The sequence below is a fragment of the Canis lupus genome, chromosome 25 (genome assembly GCF_003254725.2).
Source record: "Canis lupus dingo isolate Sandy chromosome 25, ASM325472v2, whole genome shotgun sequence".
Taxonomy (NCBI): domain Eukaryota; kingdom Metazoa; phylum Chordata; class Mammalia; order Carnivora; family Canidae; genus Canis; species Canis lupus.
Genome location: NC_064267.1, coordinates 9,391,353 through 9,405,969, shown reverse-complemented (window position 1 = coordinate 9,405,969; position 14,617 = coordinate 9,391,353). Strand labels below are relative to the sequence as shown.

The window sequence follows — 14,617 nt, the reverse complement described above, 5'->3', positions numbered from 1 at the left end:
TTTTTTTTCTTGCAAATAAAACTGATGCTATTTTTAACACTTAAAATTTAAGATTTAAAACTATGATACATTCTTTTTGGAATAAAAGCTGTATTTAAAGCCTGTATGCATTTCTTTTATTTGTCATGTTTAAAATATGTAGCCAGGACACTTTCAGGTGAAAATTGTATTTTTTTTTCTTGGTTACTTTTCCATTTAACTTTTTGTAATTTGTTACAATCTAGGAATGTCTATATTTTAATTTACTTTATTTCTTTTTTAGAATTATGATTCAGCTAAAGCCCCGTCAGATGGGTATTGCCCTGCTTGTAGAGAGAAAGGAAAGTTAAAAGCCTTAAAGACTTACCGAATTAGTTTTCAAGAATCTATCTTTTTGTGTGAGGATCTGCAGGTAAAGTATTAATCTTAGATAGTATTAAGGTTTTAGCTTTTTTCTTATTCCTTCAGTGTTTAAATTTGTACTTGTTTTGTATATTTTAGACTGTATATTTTTAATACATAGATAATCAGAGTTTCTACATCTGTCTAGTATACAGTTTTAAATATTTCCTGTTACTTTTCCTCAGTTACTGCATGAAGATACTTGTTTTTATTATCATTAGACTTGTGAGAGGAGAAAATTTCAAGATGGATTTTTTTTTTTTAACCTTGTGGGAGTCTTTGTTAGTTGTTGGTATATAGGGTTATCCTTTCATCTCTCTGGTTTATAAACTTTGGAACTTAATTAGAAAAGTTATTAATCTCTAAATATTATATACTTAAAGATTTAAATGTCTTTTAGAATTAACTATAGAATTTGTATCCAATGATATAATTTTTTTATTTGAAGATTTTATTTGAGAGAGAGTATAAGTGGGGGTGGAGGCAGAAAGAAAAGGATAAGCAGACTCCCTGCTGAGTGGGGAGCCCCATGCAAGACTCAGATCCCAGGACCCCAAGATCATGACCTGAGCTGAAATCAGGTACTTAATTGGCTGAGCCACCCAGGTGCCCCTAGTGGTACAAATTTTATTAGAGGAGTTCATCAAATTGCATAATCTATATTTTATCATAGTTGACAATTTGTGAAACTTTTTTTTTTTAAGATTGTATTTATTCATAAGGGAGAGGCAGAGACATAGGCAGAGGGAGAAGCAGGCTCCCTTCGGGGAGCCTGATGAAGGACTCAGTCCTAGGACCCCAGGATCACAACCTAAGGCAAAAGTAGAGATGCTCAACCCCTGAGCCACCCGGGTGCCACTATGAAACTCTTATATACATGTTTAATTCTTGGAACTTTGAAAGGTAGATATTTCCATCTTATGAATAAGAAATCAGATACAGAGGGTTAGGAACATAAGGTGGCTGAACTGTAATTGGAGTATAGTCTTCTAATTTCAGATGTTTTATTATAAGTAAACTAGCAGTTTATCAGAATCACCTAGAGTACTTTTTAAAAATTTCTGGGTCTTACCCCCAGATGCCAAATTTAGTAGAGTTGACCCAGAATTACAGAGGTTTTTAACTTGCAGAGATGAGTCTAACGATCAGTTTGCAAAATTCTAAACTAAATCATACTGTTTGTGATAGATATTTTTGCTGGGTATAACTTGAAGAAAATCCCAGACGTTCTTACAAATAGAAATAAATTTCTTTTTGTATTTATTCAATACCTTTTTTTTTGAGTGTCACCACTTTGGCACTCAGTGGATAGGATACAATGTATAAAGCAAAAAAATATACCCTCAAGAAGGTGGTTCTATTCTAGATGGGAAAAAAAAATCAATAAATAAAATATATTTTTTGTGTGTGAAGTGATGAAAAGTACTATGGGGAAAAGTCAAGCCCGGGGACTGGAGTGTTAGGGAGTGGGTAGTTAGCAATTTTAGATAGAGAGGTAGAGGGAACTCTCCATTGAGAAAGTGACGTTTGAGCAAAACCTAAGAGAACAAGTCATGTGGATGTGGGATGGATGAGCATTCCATGCAGGGAGAGTAGCAGGTACAAGGCCCTGAGAGAGTAAAGGTTGCCTGTGTGTGTTTGTTATACTGCAAGGAAATTAGCAGAGCTGGATCTGAGTAAGTGATACAGTAATGAAGATGGGTCAGGAAAATAATGAGGAGGGGGCTGGACCAAGTAGAGTCCTAGAGATCATTGTAAAATAGTCTGGCTTTTGCTATGACTGAAATGGAGAGGGAGTGACATAATCTGATTTGCATGTTAAAAGGATCACTGTGGCTCCTGTGTTGAAAGTATATGTAATGGGCAAAACCTGATGTTAGGGGGGCTAGTTGGAAGGCAATTAGAGTATTCCATGAGGAGCAAATAGTGGCTTAAGTGATGGGACATGGTTGGATTATCTATCTATTTTGAAAGTAGAGGCAAAAAGGATTTCTTGAAAGACTGGGATACATTGTAGAAGAGAGAGGAGTCAAGGATGATGACCAGATTTTTGGCTTGAATAATTGGAAGAGTGGAGTTGCCAGTTACTAAAATGAGAAAGACTTTGGAAAGAGAAAGATTTTGGTGGGGGGATGGTCAGGCTAGGACCAGTCAAGCTTGAGATAGGTATCTAATACTCAAAGGTATATGAAATAAGTGGTCGGGGCAGCCCGGTGGCTCAGCGGTTTAGTGTAGCCTTCAGCTGGGGGTGTGATCCTGGAGACCAGAATCGAGTCCCACATCGGGCTCCCTGTGTGGAGCCTGCTTCTCCCTCTGCCTGTATCTCTGCCTCTCTCTCCCTCTCTCTCTCTCTCTCTCTCTCTCTCTCATGAATAAATAAATAAAATCTTTTTTTTTTTTTTTTTTTTTTAAAGAAAGAAAGAAGTGGTCGGATCTATGTGTCTGGTATTAGGTTGAGAATGAGGTTAGAGAGTTTGGGAGTCATCAGCATGTAAATAATTGAACCATGAGAGTGGATGAGCTTACCTAGAAATATTGATAGTGATCCAGGGATTAAGCCCTGTTACACTCCCACATTAAGAAATTGAAGAGATGAAGTGAAACTAGGAAAGGAGTGAGAGAAGAAGTGGACAGTGAGGTAGAAGTAAACCCAGAAAGAGGAGAGTATTTTGTCCTGGAAGTAAAATGAAAAAAATATTTAAGGAGGAAATTATTTACCTTCAACTCAAGGAGAATGACGATTCAACTCACCATTGGCTGGAGTGTTGTGGGCATCACTGAGAACCTTGAGGAGAATAGTTTCAGTAAAGTATTAGGTAAAAACTTGGTTGGAGTTAGTGATAGAAAACCGGAGAGGAGAAACTGAGAAATACAGATGTGAGGTGGTACCTGGAGGAGGAAATTTTTAAGTTGGGGAAAAATAACACGTTTGTTGGTTGTATCCAGTGGAGAGGGAAAAATAGAAAGTGTCACGGAATTTCTGGAGAGCTATCTCTGAAGCAGACAGTGGGCTCTGTTGAACAACGAGAGGGCTTGATTTTAGGGGGTTTGACAGCTTATCCAAATAGACTACATAATTTACTCATTAACTAGCTCAGAACAAAGTTGTAGAATGGTAAATATGGGAAAGAGAGAAATCTTTCTAGAAGAAAACTACTTTTTTCCCCTCTTCCAATGTATAATATTTCAGTAGAGTTCTTTAATTATGGACTGCTGTAATAAAGAAGTCCCTGTCCTTGGGCCATAGATTTTGGCTGTTAAAGTTAGAGGTATTACTTGCATTTTTAGTTTTGGAGCATATTTTTTTTTTAAGTGATGAGGAAAATAATAATATAACCAAGGATTTTAAGTTTATACTTTACAGATGTAAAAAAAAAAAAATTTAAAGTAATTATTGCTCTAATTTTTAGAAAGTGTTCTAATCAGTAAGAGCCCTGTGTATATTTTATGAAGTAGTTGGTTTAGACCAGGAGTCAGCAAACTCTATATGATACCCACAAGCTAAAAACAATATGTTTTTAAATAATTAGGCAAGAATGAAAATACTATTTTATAATACATGAAGGTTATATGAATTTCATATTTCAGTGTCCATAAAAATATTTTCTTGGAATAAAGCCATATGGAATCATTTTTGCATTGTCTGTGGATGCTTTTGTATTATAATGGCAGACTTAAGTAGTAATGCTGGAGACCTTGACTAGCTCACAAAGCCCGAAATATTTATCTGGTCTTTTACAGGTAGAGTTTACTGATCTTTGGTCTATGAGACCTTTGACTCAATTTGTTCATTTCTTTTGAGTTTTGTTATAAAATTTGAAGCTCATTGAACATTCTTTCACTTACCAAATTGCAAAGAACCACAATGGAAACTCCTCTTCATCAGAAGTTTCTTGATTTGAAAAAAGCACTAAGATTGAGATTCTGCTTCCAAATTAATAAATTGAAACTCAAGTTTTTTATTATTTATTTATTTATTTATTTATTTAATTTTTTTTTTTAATTTTTTAAAATTTATTTATGATAGTCACACACAGAGAGAGAGAGAGGCAGAGACTCAGGCAGAGGGAGAAGCAGGCTCCATGCACCGGGAGCCCGACGTGGGATTCGATCCCAGGTCTCCAGGATCGTGCCCTGGGCCAAAGGCAGCACTAAACCGCTGCGCCACCCAGGGATCCCGAAACTCAAGTTTTTTAAAACTCTAGGGAGTTTTATCTCATTTTTTATTATTACATTATTTAGTCTTTTATTGGAATATTTAGTTTTTTTAAAACATGAAATTTATAAGGCTCTGAAGTTGTTAGTGTTAAGTCATCAAAGAAAACATTCATTTTCTTGGTTTTCATTTGTAAAATAAATGTAAGTTAATTTTTTTGTAAATATTTTTATACTTTGTTTTTAGTCATACCTTATAGCTGATTTTCCAAATATAAGGTAATGTGCAATGTTTTCCTTTTTCTGTTTTATAGGAATAAAAACGGGAATGTATTTAAGCTGCTCAAAAACCATGAAAGAGACAGCATTAGATTTTTTCAGCCTTAGATTTTAAATGCTCTTGCATGGTTGGGCTAGATGGAAAAATTAATGCTATATGAATTATCGTTTTATGACTTTACTTTTTTCGAAGACAGGCTAACAACTTCTAGTTACCAAAATGGCATATGTTCATTATAAATACAAAGTAGTAGCTAAAGTCAAGGTATAAAGAGAAAAATCTGAAAGCATTAATTTATAAAAGGGAAAATCAAGGCAAGGACAAATTGTATTTTAAATTGTCCCTATGACTGGAGCACAAATTATAGATAGAAAAGTCTGTTAAGACATTTTCAAATAATATAGGGGGAAACCATCTAGGCCACTAAATTTTGCAGCCCCAACGGCCCTTTTATTGTTTATTGTTTTTAATTCGGGGTACTGATAAGATGTGCACACTATGATCTTGACTCTGCTTGAGATAAAGATTTTTTTTTTGTTTTTGTTTTTTAGAAAAATTTTAATTGTAAAAGAAACTGAAATTTGCCATCTTAATCATTTTTTAAAGTGTATAATTCAGGAGTGTTAGATGTATTCACGTTATTATACAGCAGATCTCTTGAACTTTCTCGTCTTGAAAAACTCAAATTCTGTACCCATTGAATAACAGCTTTCCTTTTCTATTCTTTGAAAACTACCATTCTGCATTTGGTCTTTATGAATTTGACTACTCTAGGTACTTCATATGAGTGGAATTATACCATATCTGTCTTTTTATGACTGACTTATTTTACTTAGCATAAGGTCCTCAATATTTATACATTTTGTAGCCTATGACCAGATTTCCTTACTTTTTAAGACTGACTTATATTTTGTTGTATGTATATACACATTTTTTTATTCATTTGTCCATTCATGGATATTTGGGTAGCTTCTACCTATAGGCTATTGTGAATAATGCTGCAATGGGTATGGGTGTGCAAATACCTTTTTGAGGTCCTGCTTTCGTTTTGTTTTTTTGTTTGTTTGTTTGTTTTTGTTTTTTGTTTTGGATATATACCTGTCTGTGACTATGAGTACAAAATTATTGCTGTTTTAAAATGTTCTCTATTTTCTGACATGGTAGGATTTAGGAAATAATCTCAAGGTATAAAGTTGAGGGTCAAGTTGTTAGTTGATGGTGAGTGTACTACTAGTTGGTAACAGTGAGAAGAATCCAGAACTTATCCTGTGAAACTAAAGAATTTCCTAAGTACAATATTATGAATATAGTGTTCACTTGTATAGAAGAAGCTTTACTTTAAGAAAGGATTTAGGAAAAAAAAAAAAGGATTTAGCACATTTCAGTATCGGTTGCTCAAAACATACTAACTAAAAAAACTTAATGGCTTGACTTACTATTCTTCATTATTCTGTGGGTTGCCCAGGTAGTTCTTAACACTTCACCTGTTGTTGGCTGGGAAACCTAAAATGTCCACATAGCTACCAACTTGGAACACAGCCCTAGCAGTCAGCCAGGATCTCAGTTCTTTTCCATGACAGTCTCTCCATGAGGCTAATTGGGCTCCTCACCGTATGATGGATAAGTTTCTTTAAGGAGTGTTCCCGAAGGAAGGCTCCAAAAGGACAAGCCCAGTGAGTCCATGCTTATCAGGCTTCCATGTGCATCATGCTTGCTAACATCACATCAGAGCTGGTCACATGGCTAAGCCCCAAGTGATGCAGTTGGGGCTTAACTCTACCAGGGCATGGATAGCAGGAGGGTTAGTTCTACAGTTCATTAGAGGCCACCAGGGTAGCAGTTGCCATTACCATGCTTGTATAGAAGAAGGCATTATTTTAAATGAAGACACATAGTACGTAGATTTCTTGAATTTGTCTTTTAAAATATTTTCCTAGTTTCCAATTTGGGGAAAATTGGTTATTTTGGTGATTTGTCTACACTTTTGATATTTGGCTGAAATCGTGTTGATAATGAGATTTGATGAAGTTGTTAAAATTCAGCCAGTTTGCCTCTAAGTCCAGTAAAGATATAAAAATTGTTATGTAGATGTGCTCTCAGATTAATATTCAATTTTTAAATTAAGAAACATGGAAATTACAAATGCACATTTCTTTATTTGAAATATTTTCCCCCTAAAAATGAAAATATTTTTCCAGTTTTTAATGTTATGCAGTGTACCTTTCCCAAAAAGAATAGCACCCATCACAGAATGTTTCCTTAAATTGTTGAGATTTGTAAGTTCACTCAACGTTAGGTTTTTTACTAAACCAGAGGTACGTATGTTTTCTTTGTTAGCTGCTTTAGTGTAGATCAGATTAAACCCTTGATTGTTCAAATTAACTAGGGCAAAGTATGCTTTAGGGAGCCAAAATTTTGATTAAATTTTGTTTATTCCCTGGTTCATTTAATTTTAGATTGGTAAAATTGTATTGATGCTAAAATTTTCTATTTTTTATGACATAGATACTAATATAAAACGTAAGCTTATTTGAATTCATAGTTTTTATCATTTTATTTTTTCTTTCTAGTGCATCTATCCTTTGGGCTCTAAATCACTTAATAACTTAATTTCTCCTGATTTGGAAGATTGTCACACTCCAAATAAGCCTCAAAAAAGAAAGTTCTTGGAAACCAAGTGTAAAGATGCATCTCTTTTAGCAAATGCCAAAAAGACTAAAAGTCATATTGTTACTGTTGGTGAACAAGTTTTGAACAGCAAAGATAATGGAGAAGCATATGATAAAACCTCGTCTCACTTACCTGATTTACCACAGACTGGTCCACAGAATCCAGTTAGGACAGCTGATTCCTTGGAACAGACTGAGATTTTGGAGGCTGATACTATTGATTTGGCTGCTGAAGGATATCCTTCTACAGTTGATGTTTCTGGAACTGGAGGGATTTCTCCTCAAAATGAAGGATGCATGTCTGAACTGGAAATGCCATTGGAGAGCAAATGTACATCACTTTGCCAGTCTTTATGTGTCCAATGGAAAAATGCTAATGCTCTCTGTTGGTTAGATTGTATTCTGTCAGCCTTGGTACACTTGGAAGGGTTAAAAAACACTGCGACTGACCTGTGCCCTAATGAGGACTCTGTGTTCTGGCAGTTGTTTACGAAGTATAATCAAGCTAATAAGCTTCTGCACACCAATCAATTGGATGGAATTAAAGGTTAGTAATAATAATTTATCTTTTATATTTAAAGAAGTTAATGTTCAGTTTTGTCTCATAACAATTGGAGAACATACAGCTACAAATCGCTCCCTATTCCACAACTCCAAGAATCTCTATTCACAATAAAGGATATATATAATTTTTTTCAATAGGATTCCCATGAACCCACCTCCCAACCCAAAAGAATTAAAATATTTCCAGTAACTTAATCTACCTGTGTGGTCTTCTCCATCCCATTCTCATCTCCCCTCCAAAGATAATTATTAACCAGAAATGTGTTATATAATTTCTTCTTTTTTGAAATATTTTGTTTTACCATATGTATTGCTAAACAACATATTGCCTGCTTTACTTTGTTTTTAATTTTATAAGAATGTTGTACAGTATGTTTTCTGGGACCTTTTTCTTTTTTTGAGATTGTATTTATTTATTAATGAGAGACACAAGGGAGAGAGGTAGAGACAAAGGCAGAGGGAGAAGGCAGCGGGACTCCATCCCAGGACCCCGGAGTCATGACCTGAGCCAGAGGCTCAACCACTGAGCCACATAGGTGTCCCTGGGACCTTTTTTTTTTTCTTTTAAGATTTATTTATTTATTTGACAGAGAGAGAGAGTGTACAAACAGGGACAACAGAGGGAGAAGGAAGAAGGAGTCTCCCTGCTCAGCAAGCCAATGCAGGCCTTGATGCCAGGACCCCAGGATCATGACCTGAGCTGAAGGCAGATGCTTAACCAACTGAGCCACTTAGGTGCCCCCTTTTTTTCCTTTTTATAAATATTTATTTATGAAACTGCTTGAATTGGTAGTTCCTTATTTTTCATTGCTATAGATAACCATTTTGTAATAAATCAGTATATTTATTCATTCACTTGTCATTGAGTTGTTTGCCATTATAAATAGTGCTTCCAGAACTATTCTTGGGTATACCACAGTAATAGAATCAAAGCATAGGCTCTGGGGCATCTGGGTGGCTCATTCAGTTAAGCATCTGACTTGATTTCAACTCAGGTTTTGGTCTCAGGGTTGTGGAATTGAGCCCCATGGACCTGGACAGAGGTCTCAAGCAGAATATGCTTTAGATTTTCTCTCTCTCCCTCTCCCCCCAGCTTATGTTAGTGTGTGCATGTGTGCTCTCTCTTAGATAAATAAATAAAATCTTAAATCATTGGCTTTAAGTTCAGATTTACAAGATAATGGCAAATTGTTGTCCAAACTGGTTGTACCAATCAATACTCCCATTAGCAATGTGTAAGAGATCTTCCTGATCCATATATTCTCCCTTGGTTATTTTCACACTTGGAGAATTTTGCTATTTGAATGATGCAGAATGGTTTGTGGTCTTGATTTGCCTTTCCCAAATTTTATTTTATTTTATTTACATGTTTATTTTAATTCCAGTTAACATAATGTTATATTAGTTTCAGGTGTATACAGTGCAGTGCTTCAGCAGTTCATACATCACCTGGTACTCATCACAGGTGTACTCTTTAGTTCCCTCACCTCTTTACCCCCCACCCCAACTCTCGCCTTGCTTAAATTTTAAAGAGGTTGGATAGCTCTTCAAGTGTAGAATTGATAATGTTTCCTCTCTTGTGCAATGCCTGTTTGTGTCTTATCCTGACTTGTTTCATTGTCATGTACTTGAGCTTCTATGTCTTTGTTGCTATCTTTGTGTCAGATATGTGTTGCTAAATCTCCCAATTTGTATCTTACATTTTTATTTTTATAAAGATATCTTTTGATGTACAGAAATTGTTAATTTTTTGTAGCTAGTAATACTTCTGACATTTATTTATTTTTTTAATTTTTATTTATTTATGATAGTCACACAGAGAGAGACAGAGAGAGACAGAGATACAGGCAGAGAGAGAAGCAGGCTCCATGCACTGGGAGCCCGACGTGGGATCCGATCCCGGGTCTCCTGGATCGCGCCCTGGGCCAAAGGCAGGCGCTAAACCGCTGCGCCACCCAGAGATCCCTACTTCTGACATTTAAAAGGAGTCTTTTCCAAAATTAGAAAGTCATTCAGCTCTATTTGCACTGGAAAGTCATAAAGTTTTGTTGCTGACCTTGAATTTTAATTCACCTAAAGTTAATTTTTGTATGTGATAATGATCCCTTCCACTCCCCCCCCATTGCCTAGCCAGTCTTTCCATCTCCACTTTTTTCCTCAACTGATCTGCCAAGCCACATTTGTTACATAGCCTTCCATATATGTGTGTAGCTGTTCATTAACTCTAAACATGTGTTTTCTTGGTTACTTTATCTATCCTAGTGTCAGTACCACACTATTTTAATTACCAGGGTTATTGATGTCTTGCTGTCTGATAGTAGAAGAATCCTCACCTTTATTCAATTTGTTTTTGGTTGTGCAGTGTTTTATGTAAATCTTGTACATTGGTTCCCCATTGTTGACCATTTTTCTGTCCCTGCACTGATGCCACACTATTTTAATTGTGGCTTTTTAGGTCTTGCTATCTAGTAGGGCAAGAATCCTTACCTTTATTCAACATGATTTGGGTTGTGCATTTATATATAAATCCTGTATGTTGTTTTCCCATTATTGACCATTCTGGGTACTTATTATTTTTGCAATTATGAATAAAGACTGTGACAAATAATTGATATCCTTTGGATCCATTGCTGGTTATATCCTACAAGAGATAATAAAATTTAAATATAAAAAGTCTTTCTGAATGGCTTTCCAGAAGGGTTGTATCAACATATAATTCCATTTTCATATGTAGAAGAAAACATCCCAGAGCACTCAGATCACCTTTGAATATAGACCTTTTTAAAGTTATAATTTTGTTGGATAAGAAATGCTCTGTTTGAGTTTGAGATTAAATTTTTTAATTTAAGTTTTAAAATTCAGTTTTTCACAAGAATTTTTGCTTTTGCCTTTTCTTCTGTGTATTCCTGTTCTCTATAATTACAGGAACCTCAGTACTGAATTAGGTAACAGTTCAGTCGATGATTACAGAAGAGCATATTTCTTGTTCAAATTTTGACTTGAATATTGAATTAATTTTAATTATATTTTTTTATAAAGCATAGCCACTTTATTTTTTGTTTCTTTTTTTATTGAACCATAATTAACATACAGTGTTGTATTAGTCTTGGTAAACCCAAGACAATGAAATGATTCAGCAGTTCTTTACCCTAGTGAGTATGCTCTTAATTTTCTTTATTTCACCATGTTGTATGTTCAGTTATATTAATTTTTTGCAGAATAATTGTAGTTTTGTAACTTGGTTGTAATTGCATTTGTTTAAGTTGTTTTTGAAGCTTATAGTTTTCTCCTTTTTTGACATGGTCAAATAAAAATTCTGGTTAATGCTTACTTCTTGTTATAGGAGAATACAGATAGTTTCATAGTAAAACAGATCAACAGAGTATGATCAGGCTATATGAATTATTTGTAATAGATTTTGGTGAAATCTTTTGTAGCTTAAGAATAATTAGAGTTAGGGCAGCCTGGGTGGCTCAGATGTTTAGCACCGCCTTCAGCCCGGGGTGTGGTCCTGGAGACCTGGGAAGGAGTCCCACATTGGGCTCCCTGCATGGGGCCTGCTTCTCCCTCTGCCTGTGTCTCTGCCTCTCTGTCTCTGTCTCTCTCATGAATAAATAATATCTTTTTAAAAAAAAGAATAATTAGAGTCAGATTTATATGGGGGCTGGTTTTCTGGAACAATTAATTCTGTTTTGAGGACTTTAATCCTAAAGAAATGAACAAAAACATGGATAAATATGTGCCTAGAAAATGTTTATCATGGTAATATTTATAATAGTGAGAAAAGAAACAACCTAAATGTCTAGTAGTAGGATAAGGGTTAATAAAAACTGTGGTTTAGTTGGGAGTGTAATAACTAACCCACAAAGTTTTTAATGACGCAAATTCATGTGAGGTAATAAAAGTTATACAAAGAAATAAATGGGTAGATGTTGTCTCTAAAATGAGTAATAATCACATGTAAAGACATAGCTTCATTTATTTCAGGGATAGGCAGAATATCTGAATATGTAGCTCTTTTACTAGGCCTGTGGCTATTTGGATGAGAAAGGCTTTCACTGAGATTTACTCAAGCCCTGATTCTGGCTCATGCATTTGGTACTAATGATACTGGGCTGAGGGAATATTAAGGCAATATATGGTATAGCGCAGAGAGAGGGATGAGAATTAAGGAAATTTTGTGTTTTCCATTTTGTCTCTGCAAAATTTATTGACTGTGATGAACTTACATTCTTGGTAATGTTTTAATTTTCTGTGGAAAGATATAGATTGATAAGTTAATAATATGTACTTCATTTTTAGATGGAGATTGTGAAAAACTTACTTCAGAAATATTTGCAAAGATAGAAGCCTGTCTAAATGAAGTCAGAGATGAAATTTTCATTAGGCTTCAGCCTCAGCTTAGATGCACCTTAGGTAAGTAATTTGTAAAATTTATTACTGTATTACTCATCTACCATAAAGAAGTACTTACGTTATAAGAAAATATAATACTGTTTTATTACTTTGGGTAATTAGATTATTGGGAGAGAGCATCTGTGTGGTTTCTTGGGTGGCTCAGCTGGTTATGCGTCTGTCTTCAGTATAAATCATGATCTCCAGGTCCTGGGATCAAGCCCCATGTCAGGCTCCCTGCTCAGCAGAGTTTCTGCTTCTCCCTCTCCCTCTGATAGTGCTCTCTTGGTCTCTCTCTCTCAAATGAATAATAATAATAGAGAATATAGAGAACAGTTCTGTTACCAAAAAAGTTTTCTTCAGGCTCCTTCAGCCTCTGTTCTTACCCCTAACCACTGATCTGTTGGGTGTATATTCATTTAAAATGAGCCTTTTCCCTAAGATTACCAGAGTATAGACCAGGGCTCCCGTGGTGCCTTTTGCAGGTATCCTTTCCCTCCTGGAGTGACCTGATATGTTTTATTCAGGGACCCTACTCCAGTTCCCATTTGAATTAAACAGTGATTTCTCCCCAGGTCTGAATCAGCACTCTTCTTAGCCCTTATAATTTTATTTGGGACATGGTTGCATCTTGCTCCACTGCGGCTTTGGGCCTGGTTTTCTATGTAACAGAGAAGGAATTTTTAAATTATTATTTTTCCAATCATAGCAATTGGGCAAGCATACAGCTCTTCTAATACAATAGAATTCCTCTCTTGTTTGTGTTCATACTACTCATTCAGTAGTTAATAGGTGCTGTGTTAGAGCAGAAGATCTTACTAATGAAATGTAATCTTTGCTTTGGAGTACATTTTAAAAACCTATATTGTATGTGTTCTCATTCTGAATGTTAACATGTACTTTCAAGTTCTAAACAAAGAGGAATGGAGTTTACTGATTGAGTGTTGGTTAAATTTTTAAGATCTGTCATTGTATCATTTTGATTATTGTTTTTAAAAAGTATATTATAAACCATCTTTTCTGTTCCCCCTACCTGTAGTTTAAGAAATAAAATATTACAAATACATGTGAAGCCCCTTTTGTACTTTTTCCCATTCAGTTCTTCCTTACCTCCCCACAAAGGCAACTGCTCTCTTCAATTTAGTTTTTTCTTTCTAATGTCTAATTTTTTTAAAGGAAAAATATACTGTTGTGATTTGTGCTTATTTATGTAATTTTAAAGAGTAATTTAGTTTTTGAGATATGTATGCCAGTGTAGGGATATACAGACTGTAGAACAGAATAGAGTACAGATGTAAACCCTCTCCTTTTGCTTATTACCTCATATCATGTGACAGAGGTGGTGATGCAGGTAAGTGGGGAAAGGAAAAGCTGTCTAGTAAATGGTGCTGGGACAGTTGGTTCCTGACAAGGGGGAAATTAGATCCCTACTTGACACTGTAATCAGAAGAAACTTCAGCCTATTTAAAGGCATAAACATGGAAAAGCAGAATTATAGAACTTAGGGAAAAAATATGGGTGAATATTATACCACTTAGTGGAGAAGCGTTTCTTAAATAAGTTACATAAAATAGCGGTAGATATGATCACATTGAAGTTTGAAACCTTTGGGTAAAGATAGAACAAGGAGATAAATCCTGGCTATCTTGTAAAGAATTCTGTGCATTGCTTTAAAAAAAGAAAATTGATAGAAAATTGGCCAGAAAACGTTAGTGAGCAATTACCAGAAGGGAAAACTTGACAGCAGAGAGTCACTGAAAGATTTGTATCATGGCAAATGATGGTATTTTAGGGAAATATGCAAACTAGTAGTTGGGTAGGCATTGGGATGAAGATACTGTAGGCAAAGAAACCACTTAACTAATTGCAGCAGGAGGTTATAAAAATTGGAATTAATTGGTATTATATGTTCTCTAGTGGATGCTTTATGCTTAATACCCATAAAATTTGTAAACAAAGGAAAAATAATTAGGATCCATTTAGGAGCTAGATAAATTCCTTAAAATCTGTAGGCATATAACTTAACACTGTTCTGAGCTCTTTTATTATATTTTTTCTTTCATATTTTGATTCACTGAGAATTATATGTATTTTTAGACCTGAAGATTCTATGTTGTCATTATGAAGTAGATTATTTACTTTTCAATTCATATTTAGGGTAAGATTTAAATGC

General features: G+C 34.9%; 1 protein-coding gene across 7 annotated transcripts in view; it reads left to right on the top strand.

The window, feature by feature from the left end:
• Positions 1-14,617, top strand: part of USPL1 (ubiquitin specific peptidase like 1) — a 33,186-nt gene that overhangs the window by 3,754 nt on the left and 14,815 nt on the right. For 6 of the 7 annotated variants that reach the window (XM_035719945.2, XM_025462582.3, XM_025462580.3 and 3 more), the window contains 3 exons: positions 263-391; positions 7,387-8,032; positions 12,352-12,465. In XM_035719945.2, coding sequence (XP_035575838.1) covers positions 7,783-8,032; positions 12,352-12,465 — 364 coding nt within the window. In that variant the 5' untranslated portion in view covers positions 263-391; positions 7,387-7,782. The remainder of the gene's footprint in view (positions 1-262; positions 392-7,386; positions 8,033-12,351; positions 12,466-14,617) is intronic. The other variant, XM_025462583.3, reaches the window with a different exon arrangement.